The sequence below is a fragment of the Diabrotica virgifera genome, chromosome 4, assembly GCF_917563875.1.
Source record: "Diabrotica virgifera virgifera chromosome 4, PGI_DIABVI_V3a".
NCBI lineage: Eukaryota > Metazoa > Arthropoda > Insecta > Coleoptera > Chrysomelidae > Diabrotica > Diabrotica virgifera.
In genome coordinates, this window is record NC_065446.1 from 61,423,378 (window position 1) to 61,435,816 (window position 12,439).

At 30.8% G+C, this 12,439-nt stretch overlaps 2 protein-coding genes across 5 annotated transcripts in view; both read right to left on the minus strand.

Moving 5' to 3' along the window:
* The window catches only part of LOC114337974 (probable chitinase 10), a 148,391-nt gene that overhangs the window by 101,910 nt on the left and 34,042 nt on the right, over window positions 1-12,439 (minus strand). The window lies entirely within an intron of this gene.
* LOC126883526 (peritrophin-48-like) overlaps window positions 1-12,439 on the minus strand; it is a 40,864-nt gene that overhangs the window by 26,952 nt on the left and 1,473 nt on the right. For 3 of the 4 annotated variants that reach the window (XM_050649158.1, XM_050649157.1, XM_050649160.1), the window contains exons 3-4: window positions 8,364-8,531; window positions 3,156-3,326 (exon numbers count right to left, since the gene is read on the minus strand). In XM_050649158.1, coding sequence (XP_050505115.1) covers window positions 3,156-3,326; window positions 8,364-8,531 — 339 coding nt within the window. The remainder of the gene's footprint in view (window positions 1-3,155; window positions 3,327-8,363; window positions 8,532-12,439) is intronic. The other variant, XM_050649161.1, reaches the window with a different exon arrangement.

Sequence of the window (12,439 nt, forward strand, 5' to 3'; positions counted from 1 at the left end):
TGAGATCATAAGTAATTATTTATTTATGTATATAAAACTATAAGTGATCTGCAACCCAAGCATCAGCTGTTGTAATAATTTACACTTAAGTACCTGAAATTGAAACTCTTGAGAGTGAGTAAATGACTGTGTGATTAGACTGTTTATATCATTGTTGTGGCTTTTCTGGCAATATTATGGAAGTTAGTGATGATGACGCAAAAATAATTTTCAACAAAAATATTGAATTGTGATTTATTCCGAATCTCCGGGCTTTCCCTATCTTTTCAAAAGCAGTTTTTAAACAATACAGATTTAAACTAAGTATTTCAAAGAAGCATTCATCCATATTGAATTTTTATAAAAATTTATAAGTATAATAATCTATAATCTATATATCCATATATCCATAATCTATATATAATCTATAATAATCTATATGAAATATTCGTAATATTTTTAGAATAATGTCCATTTGCTAAGCATGCAAAAGGGGGCACAAAGAGCCTACACAGCTCGGATGTATAATTTTTTATATCGATATTTTATCGAGTAAATACGGAAGGCAATAGAAAAGGCGGCAAACACTCACGAAGAGTTGTAACGCCATTGATGATGATGATCGTGTGACTAATGTTGAGGTCATATTTAGAATGCACAAGTGTCATACTACTTAGAGACCAGGGCGGATCTGTTTTGAAGTGGATGTGAAAGGTGGCATTCGAATTTTTGCAGATGAAGTTAGGTGATAACTTCAATAATTATAATTGACTTATGCTTCTTCTCAAATATGCCCGGAATATTAATAAAAAAAATTAAATATTTAAAAATTTCGAAAAATATCGATTTTTTTCTATTTTCATTGCTTATAACTTTAAAACAATTCATTTTGGAACAAAGTTGTAGGGAAAGAAAATAAAGACAATTGAATTTTGTATATTATGCGACTGGTTTAAAATGTCTTAATTTATTACCCTTTCTGCAAAATAGCAAAAAATAAAATGGAAAATAGGGGGCAAAAAGACTGTTTTTATTCAATGTTTTCCAACCACTTTGGTTGCACTTAGAACTTTCATGATTCGCTTAGGACATTCTTATAACATACTTAAACCGTCCACCAAATTTCATTAAAATCGACCTAATAGATTTTGCATAATAATTTTGCAATCTAAATTTTTTAAAAAAGTTCAAATTATTTAAAAACTTTCTGAATAAAAAGTAGACCACTTAGAAGTTTGCTAATTTTTTTATATACTATAAAGAGATTCTCTACCTATCCAATACACTTTACATAATTAAAATCGGATTATTTTAGCTGCCTCAGCACTCTTTTAAAATTATAAACAATCTTTTAGCTTAGAAACAAATACAGTGAGGACGTTGAGTTGGAATAAATTCATTTTCTTTAGAATGGGCGACTCTGGAGATAAATCCCGAAACAAATTGATTCTTATTTTTAAATTATAATTTTTTGGCATAAATATCATGCTATTGACGTCATCCATCTGCGTGTGATGACGTATTCTAAATATTGGAATTTTAATTCAAACCCTGTATAAATAATTAGGTTAGTGTTTATATTAGTGAATATAAAATTGAACAGCTTTTCGATTGAGCTATCACACGGCACCTATTCTCGTTTAAAAAAATCATCAATTACGTCATCACGCTCAGATGGATGACGTCACTAGTATGATATAAATATACCAAAAAATTAGAATTTAAAAATAAAAATCGACCTGTTTCGGGATTTATCTCCAGAGACGCCTATTCTCGAGAAAATGAATTTATGCCAACTTAAACCTCCTCACTGTATGTATGTGTTCATAAGCCAAAAAAAGAATGTGTGTGTACTTTGTACGCACGTAAGAAGATATTCTTCTATTATATAATAGGTAATTTAAACGAAGTAAATATACTTAAAAGGTTATTTGTATGTTATTTAAAAATCAAACTAACTTTCTTATCTACCACTTTCAAAAAATTTTTATTAAAACAACCAAAAATAAAAAAAAATATGAATCGCCCAGGAATTGAACCCGCAACCTTCCAATCTCAGTGCTAACGCATTTCCCACTACTCCAGCGAGGCCCTAGAAATAGACATGTAAGTTTCGGATATAATTACACAACACGGCGACATATAGTTTAAAAATGTTATTTTACTACAGGGAAACACAAATCCAAAAACACAAGAATTATAATAAATAATACATTTCCTAAAACCACTAATATATTCTTTTAATGACTTATTTGCACGGTTACAGATACATACATACCTATCTTGAAAGATTAGCAATGAACTACATACTGTCAGAACTACATATTGTCAGTGTGCGCAGGCGCGCGGATAATGTACAATTTTACCCTCAATCGATGCGCCGCTAAAGAAGAATATCTTCAAAAATTGTTTATAATTTGAAAACAGTACTGAGGCCGGTTAAATAATCCGATTTTAATTATGTAAATTGTAATAGATAGGTAGAGAACCTCTTTATATGTAAAAAAATTAGCAAACTTCTAAATAGTCTACTTTTCCTTCAGAAAGTTTTTAAAAAATTTGAACGTTTTTATAAAAATTTAGATTGCAAAATTATTCTGCAAAATATATCAGGTCGATTTTAATGAAATTTGGTGAACGATTTAAGTATGTTGTTAGAATTTTCTAAGCGAATTACGAAAGTTCTAAGTGCAACCAAAGTGGCTGAAAAATATTGAATAAAAACAGGCTTATTTTGCCCCCTTATTTGGTATTTATTGCTTTTTTGTAGAAAGGGTAATAATTTAAGACATCTTTCCAGTCGTTTATCATACAAAATTCAATTATCTTTATTTTATCTCCCTACGGTTTTGTTCCAAAATGAATCGTTTTAAAGTTATATGCAAAGAAATTAGAAAAATATCGATATTTTTTGAAATTTTTAAATATTCTAATTTTTTTATTAATATTTCGGGCATATTTGAGATGGAGCATAAGTCAATTATTATTGTTGAAGTTGTCACCTAACTTTATCTGCAAAAATCCGAATGCCACCTCGCACATCCAAAAATATACGTTTTTTCACAGATCCGCCCTGGTCTATCATAATACTTGTAATTTTAGGCTTTCTGTAACTTGACAGTTTTTTATTTACTGCCCACTGAGTTTTATTTTGATAATGTTAAACTAAAACTTACAACAGTCAGAACTAGTAGTACATCCAGGTAGATGAACATTCCACAAGAGAGGATCCGGGCATAATTGACGTTGTTTTGCTCCGTTAATACATTCGTAAAATGCTTGACAATTGGATGTGTCTGGAAAATATTCTCCTTCCGTACATCCAAGACTTTTATTTGGTACCGGTTCTGAAACATATAACTTTAGTTAATAATAATAATTATAATTGTATCCAGATCTACGCAAAAAACTAAAGACAAAATCAATGGAAAAATCCCATCAGCTGGCTGTATACCATAATTCAAAAATCATATATAAGTAAAAACTTCGTTTGTATAGTGGTATAAAATAAACTAATAAATATTTTTTAATAAACTTTTCATACCATTGTACAAGCGAAGTTTTTACTTCTGTATGATATTTTAAAAAAACTAAACGTTTTCCAGATATACCATCATCATGCAACCTCTTCTGTCCACTGCTGGACATAGGTCTCTCCCATTCTTCGCAACTCTTCACGGTTCTGTGCTTCTTGTGGCCATTTCTTGGATATCCTTTTAATGTCGTCCATCCAGCGTGTTGGTGGTCGTCCTCTGCTGCGTTTGTCTTCTCTTGGGCGACAGTCAATTAGTTTTCTGGTCCATCTTGAGTCTTTCAGTCGCGCTATGTGACCTGCCCAATTCCTTTTCAGCTTGGCTATACGTTCAACGACATCAGTGATACCTGTTCTTTTCCTTAAGTCTTGGTTCCTTATTTTGTCTTTTTTTTCACGCCGAGAATCGATCTTTTCATGTGCCTTTGTGCCACTCGCATTTTTAGTGCTGTTGTTTTCCGTTTCATAGCTGTCGGGATGTTGCTCTTATATAGATGTCTCTTAGTGAACCATATGCCGCAGATATACCACTTGTGATAAATTTTATGGTTAATACTATACTTAACAAGCTGAAAATGTAAGATATATACGGACATATTTTATATAGACACGCATACAATTATGTTGAGAAAGATAATTAACTGGACACTGGACAGGTAAACAGAAAGACCTAGAAGACGGTGGCTGGATGATGTAGAAGAAGTCATGAGGGGAATGAATGTGACAGACTGAAAAGTTCAATGCAAAGACAGGAAGAAATGAAAAAGAGTCAAGACAGCAGCAAAGAGAAAGCAAGCTATAAATGCAGGACTAATCCAGCTCACACAAGAAGATGATTTTGAACGCCATGGCTTTAGCTATAATCCCTAGAGATTGTAATGCTTAATGAATGAATGAATTCAGCTAGAAATAGCTATTGGTGTAAGATAGATTAACAGACATATTTTTTTGTTGTTTTTGCTTAATTTGTACACTTTGATCAAGTTATGTTTTGGAAAAAAAATTTCAAACTGTCTTCTTGTTATATGTGTAAGTTACATAATATTAAGATGGGATTAGGCCACGATTAATTTTAACAAAAACTACATTTGTATATTACTATGCAACGAGCATTTAATAATGGTCATTATGAAGCGAGCGTGACGGATACGAAACGAGCCGTTTAGCGGCGAGATTTGTAAAGAACACGAGCTTCATAATGATAATTAAATGCAAGTTATATACACGATTTTTTCTATGATCAATCACAACAAACAATATATTCAAGATTATAAATTTTGTAATGCAAACTTAAGTCGTTATATGGTTAAATTAATTATTTTGTTGATGCATTTATATTTTCAATATTACAATTATTAGAATGAATTTAAGGGTAAATTTTTAATATCTCTATCGTGTTCAGGCCTTTTTTTAAATTAGTTAGTTTGTTTACATATTGAGAACTGTCAAAGCGTATGTATTTGACTCGCCATTGGTCACTGCGCATGTTTCACCTTCATCGCAAATGCCATATCGCGATTCTATTGGTTAAAAATCTGTATCGTAATAAAAATATGTATCAGAGTTAAACTCATTATGATACAGGTAGTGAAATCATAATTGATATATATAGTTCAGGGCGCATCTGTTTTGAGATGGACGTTGAGAGTAGGGATGGGAAAAACCTACCGGTTTAAACCTAAAACCGGTTTTTTTACTTCGGAATAACCGGTTTTACCGGTTGTTTTTTTGTTCCGGTTATAACCGTTTTTTTTTTCAAGTAAAAACCGGTTATTAGGTTTTTACGGTGATTAGGATTAGGTTAGGTATTATTTTGGATCCCAATCATAATTATTATTCTCAAGTAATTATTCCAAACAAAACCATAATTCAAATTTTATTTTATTTTATAAAATACAGAAGCAAACTGAAAGTGCAATCTCACATCAGCCAGAAACAATTATTAAGTTTTATTATAATATTTCCTTGAAAGGGGAATTTGTAATCATAATATTTACATAAGAAGTGATCTGGTTGAATTAGACGCAAATATCATCTATTTTTCACACTTAACTCTTGACATTGAAAGTGGGTGAATGACTTTTTCTGATTACCAAAAATAATGCTCTGACTATGAATATCGAATTGCTGATTAAGAATACGATTCTCCCAAGAATTTCGCTACGTTTTCAAAACGATACACTCATACAGGAAGTATTAAATGAGTTGAAATGTACCTATTCTACATATTTACAAACGTGCTAAAAGTAATACATGTTCTTTCGATAGTACTAATTTTGATCATATTGATATCGAGTCGAATGGAGTATCGCAAACTAAAGTGTATTGTAAATGTAACTTTGTAACCGTAACCTATTGGATTAAAAAACCGAAAACCGGTTTTTACAAAAACCGGTTTTATTTGGCCGGTTATAACCGCCAGGTTAAACCGTAAGCAAAAAAACCGGTATAACCGAAAACCGGTGTTTTGTCAAAAACCGCCATCCCTAGTTGAGAGGTGGCTCATATTTTTTTGCAGAAATTGCTTGGAATTAACTCATATAATAATAATTCAGTTATCCTCTCACTCAAAAAGATCTGGAACATTGTGTAAATAATCAAAATGTCAAAAAATGAATGGAAAATTCGATCTTTTTCCTCGTTTTTTTATTATAACTTTAAAAGTATTCACTTCCGAGAAAAATTGCACTAGTATAAAAGTTGCACAATTAAATTTCCCATAATATAGAATTGGTTAAAAATTTTGAAAATTGTCACCCTTGTTGCAAAATAACAATAATTGCGAACAAATCATAAAAAAAAACAAGTATTTGCACAATATCAACCATTTATATTACACCTAAAACGTTCATATTTTACCCAAAAAAACGCTATGATATAATAAAACAATACTGTAAATTTCATTAACATCGGTTCAATACACTTTGCAAAATAAATTTTGCAATGCAGCTTGCGCAAAAAACATTATTTTTCAAAACGTTGCAGGACTGAACACAAAGCAGATAGCAAGTTGAATTTATTTTTTACATATAGAAGAGTACTCTGCCTTTCATGTGCAATTTGCAAAATTAAAATAGGTTAACTACCGCGGCGTCAGGCATTTTTAAAAATAAACATTAATTTTTGGTGCTACGCGCAGGACAGCGGTGTTTGATTAACACAAGTTGATTTTCACCAAAATTTCTTTCAATTTTTATCTAATATATTATTTTCTTACACTCTATATTTTGTTGTATTTTAATATTTAAATTTCACAAAAATCAAACTAATTTGATTATTGTTTGTGAAACATTGTTTAAACAGTTGCATATGTTTAAAAATAATAAACTGTTATTCTCTAAGTTAAAATATATGAACAAAGAAAGTTTTTGCTAAAAAATGTAATTTTAAAGGACAAAGTGTGTGTTTTTATTTTGTAATAAACAAATTTATTTATTTGTATCAAAATGTACTAAAAATTAAAATTTATCAATCATTAACAAAAGTCATTGGAATGCCCAATCAGAGCAAACATATCCGCTGTCCTGCGCGTAGCACCAAAAATTAATGGTTATTTAAAAAAATTCCTGACGCCGCGGTACCTAACCGATTTTAATTTTGAAAATTGCAAACGAAAGGTACAGTAATCTTCCATAAGCAAAAAAAAATTAACTTGCTCTCTGCTTTATTTTAAGTGCATTTCCTGCAACATTTTGAAAAGATGAATTTTTTTTGCGAAAGCTGGATTGCAAAATTTATTTTGCAAAATCTATTAAACCAATCTTAATGAAATTTACAGTATTGTTATACTATGTCATAAAATTTTTATGGGTGAAATATGAAGGACCTAAGTGTAGCATAAATGGCCGAAAAAAGTAAAATGCAAATACATGTTTTTTTTATGGTTTTTTCGCAAATTATTGCTATTTTGCAAAAAGCTAAAAATACAATTTTTAAAATTTGTAACCAATCCTATATTGTAGGAAATTTAATTACACAACTTTTATGTCAGTGCAACTTTTCTCGGAAATTAATACTTTTAAAGTTATCATCAAAAACCGAAGAAAAAAATCGAATTTTTCCTTCATTTTTTGACATTTTGATTATTTAAACAATGTTCCGGACCTTTTTGAGTGGGAGGATAACTCAAATATTATAATATGAGTTATTTTCAAAAAATTTTTGCAAAAAAATGTGAGTCACCTCTCAACATCCAAATGTACTAATATTTTTACAGATGCGCCCTGGTCCAATATTAAAGTATGAGAATAGAAAAACTAACGTTTCAATTTCCACTCCTTTTTCTCTTGGCACTTTCAAAGCCAAATGGCCGTTCATCTTTCCTTACAGTTGTAATAGTAAGTATTATCGTTGTGACTTTGAAAAATTATAAGCCATAAGGGTGCCGAGAAGAACATTAAATGAGGGAATTTTAAATAATTCACGTCATAATTCTCATAATAATTCTCATAATCGTCATAATTTTTTAAAGTCGCGGAGGTAGTAACCAGAGAGTTTCCATCTGTTGTTAATCTAGTGATATGAGAACGATATTTATTGTCGTTTTCTGTACTACTTGATTGAGAACTTAAATTGTTTCTTAGCAGATGTCGCTACGATATCCGTAACATGTCTTTCTCTGCAATCTGGGAAGGCACAGATCGAGGTACCTGGTTGAATCGGAGAGAAGAGGATATGGGTCTACTGATGAGAGGCAAAATAGTCACGAAACCGGTATAGAGTCTTCCTGCACTCTCTGATTTAACTAGAGTATAATGGTGCTGCATTTTCAGGTTGCAAAGAAATTGAAAATGTTTATACATTTTTAGTTACAGGATATTTTATCAGAAAATATAAGTGCATATTTACTTACTACAATCAACGTTTTCTGGGTTATCACAAGTCGTTAACAGGGGATTCCACCAAAGACCTGCTGGGCAACTCATTTCAATCTTTTCGCCCTTAGGATTACATTCAAGATACTTTGAGCAGTCGTGTACATCAGGCCAATATTGGTGTTTATCGCAATCAGGATCACGTGCTAAAGAATAAAACGTTTGTTAATATTACTAGCAGTAACTCAGTTAATTCCTGTCTTTTAACATTGTCTTGTCTTAATAACTCCATGTCTAGTAAGAGTATTGAAACCAGCGATCATGAGGCAAGTAAATCAGTATTTTTCATAAGTAATCAACATTTATTTCTAGGTTCATGGTTTTGAACTACTATCAGTAACCCCAAAAATTAATTCTTGTATTTTCTTAGATAAATTAAATCAGATACGCCAAAATAAACGGTAGATACTGAAATGGATGGTGAAATGTGTTATTTACCTAACTATTATACATGATATAAGCTTGCAAACATTATTCACGACGACGTATGTTCCCGATAAAACAGATGTTAAATATGCTCTCTGGCCAGTGGCGGATCTACGGGCAGGGAAAATGAAGAAATTTCCATAACTAAATGTCCATAACTAAAGAAAAATATATTCAAATATAAAAATATATTAGCTAACATGCAACCGAAACAAAAGACAAATTCAACCCAATAAATACTCTAGTTAGGAAAATTAAGGGAACTTAATGCCTGTAAGTTATTATTTATACACCTAAAATCGACCGTTTCTCGGATATTTTAAGTTGAATACACCAATTTCAGAATGTACTAAAAAACAAACTAATTTCACCTGCCATATCTCTTTTTGTGTTATAAATAGAAGATTTATGAAGGCAAGTATCTATTTGTTTTTTTATAGCCTATAAAAATGTTTAATATAGTTTTTTTAGTTAGATGCATAGTTTTTAAGGTATTCGCAAATAGCCGTTTGAAAATGTTTCAATGAAAATGGCCAAATTTCAACCACGAATTTCTCAAGTATTGAGTTTTCAAAAAAAATTGTAGAACAGTTTTTGCTTAGAATTAGGTTCTCTAGCGAATTCCGTGGTAATTTTAACCAAAAAATTTCTTCCCCCAGGGGGGGTAGGGGTGGGAACCACCTCCAAGTTAAAAGCACACAAAGGCATAGGGTAAACTTTGAATTAGGAGATAAATAGAGGCTAGGCCCAAAATTTCATTAAAACCCATGCAGTAGGATAGAATTCGGAGAAAAATACATTAAAAAATCTTGAAAGGGTCCATAACAATTGAAAAGGCCACGGTGAGCTCGCTGGCCTCTAGGATAATATAACAAACTATACACACCTATATTAAAATCAGAATATTGTTCTGAAGCTATTCCTTTGTGGAATTTATGTAATTTACTATTCTACTTGGGAAATCAACCACAATTTAACTGGAAACATTATTTCATTGACGTTTCGACTTCCACTTCGGACGTTGTTATCACCACGTCCATAACGACGTTCTAAGGCCTATTTCATATTTTACGACTTCAGTAGTCACGAAGAAAGGTCGTAACGACAGTTAGTCGTACATTCCATTAGTCCAATACAGCAATGTACGGAGCCTTTCACACAGGACGACCACGACTAACTGTCGTGCCGTTGCTCCTCGCCTGTCGTCCAATGTCACTGCAATGAACAACGGTCGTGCTGTGCCCTGCTATCACTGAACCACGAGCATAAATTAGTGCTTCCATACTTAACGACAGTTAGTCGTGTAGTACCAGTGAATCCAGTGGCATGTACATAATTTAGCCCATTATTTTCCAACGTTATGTAAACGCAACATTTTTAATTGTATTATTTTTAATGTATTACTACTTGAATAACATTTTTATTGCTACATTTTATTTAAAACAGAACATAAAGTACAAATCTAATAAAATATTTTGAAATAATTATGGCATGTAATGTAATACGCGTAAAGATAAAGACAAGACGAAGAAGAAGAAGTATTTTGATAGGATTTTCCGGAGTGGAAATCGAAACGTCAAATAAACTTAATCATAAAATAAAATGGTGGCTTATACCCAAATAAAATGTTAAATTGCATAAGAGACCAGAAGAAAATAGCTTCAGAACAATTATTATTTTTTATGATATTTAATTTCAAAAGATTATAATTAGGATTTTTAGTAAAAATGCTTATTTTAAAGATATGTTGCTTATCTTTGCTTATTTTACTTTTTATGATAAACTATAGTGAAATTTCATGTTACTTACTGTCTTAATCAAAATTCCATGAAGTATACAGAGCTGTAATAAAACTCTAATAATTTAATAAATCATGAGCATTTTAATTCCTTAGGCTTCGGAGATAAACGGGAAAACCCATCGTTATACCTGCCATGTAATAAACTAAATTTAATTACGCACCTGCACATGTGCACATATTCAAACAACTTTTTCTACTTATAAATAATAAATTTTTTCCCGATTCATTCTAGGTCCTGTGCTCTCTACGACAATAAGATGAATACTGTCGTAAAGTGTTAAAGTCCGATGAGCATGACAAACCGTCGTACGACCGTTTGTTTTGACGACCAAAGTCGTAAAGTATGAAAAAGGCCTAAGTGGAAGTCTAGACGTCAATAAAATCATTTTTTAAGTTAAATTGTGGCTTATTTCCCAGTTAGAATAGTAAATTAAAATCACATAAAAAATATGAAAAAAAAAATTTGAAGAAACGCTTTTCTTTATACGAGTGACTAAAATTAAAAATATTATAAAAAAATCAACTAAAAAGCAAAAAATAAAAAAAAATAAAAAAAATCTAACACATTTGTCAAAGAAAAGCGTGGCGCGTGTTCATCGAATAAACGGTTTTCGCCCCACGCTTTTCTTTAACGAATGTGTTAGATTTTTTCAATTTTTTTATTTTTTGCTTTTTAGTTGATTTTTTATAATATTTTTAATTTTAGGCACTCGTAACTAAAGAAAAGCGTTTCTTAATTTTTTTTTTATATTTTTTTATTTTTTACTTTTTAGTCTTACACTTTTCAAAAATTTAAAATATGTCGTCATGTTTATTAAAATATGTATAAATGATGTACGAACATGAAAAGCAGTCGGAATCGGCAAAAAATTTGAAACTTTATTGTTTATTAATGAAGCATAACGTAAACAATTAACGTAAAAAGTGAAGTTATGTATTGTTCATATCATTAGCTATACAATCCGTAAAAGTTTTAAGTTTTTACGTTGTAAAAACAAGAGAATTTTTAGCGTTTTCCATTAAAATCGTTTTTTTTTATTTCAACAATTAATAAATATGAAAATTTTTTTATTGACTATTCGTGTATTGTTCCCGCGAATGCATATGTCTGCAAATTTTCATTCATTTGCATTAAAGAAACGGCAGTCAAATTGACGTCTAAAAATTTAACGCAAACTATTGAACTAAATAAAAGTGTTTAATAAAAATGCACTAGAAATAAACAAAGCAAGACAGGTTGAATGTTGGAAGGAACAATCTAGTCCAGAAAGCCACTGCGCAACCGCTAGGAAAAATATTCTAATTCGGATTCTTTGCACAATCTTACTCAAAAAGGTCTCCTTTTAACAAATTTGCATGTTGCCAGGACCAAAAGGTGGTCAAACATTTTTTAAACGTTTTTTTTTTGTTTTTTTCCTAAAATTATTTTCTTTGCATGAAAAAAAGTTTTTTAGGTTTTTTGGATCATTCCAAACAGAAAAGGTCTTTAGTGACTTTTCTCTAAAGTTGATAGTTTTTGACATATAAGCGATTAAAAATTGAAAAATTGTGAAATCGGCCATAATTAACCCTCAAAAACTATGTGAAAAACTAAAAACTTGAATGTTGCCAAGGCAGGTAGATATTCTTTAAACATCGATTGATGAAATCCCGAAGAGTTTTTTGCAATACAATATTCAAAACTCCTTTGTTTTTTAATTGCTAATCAAGCGTGCGCGACACTATTTTCAACCGACAGTATGATGCAAATGAAAAGAATAAATTCGTTATTTCGTAAACCGGCGACTTTAAAGAAAAATCCCGAAACAGGTCGATTTTTATTTTTAA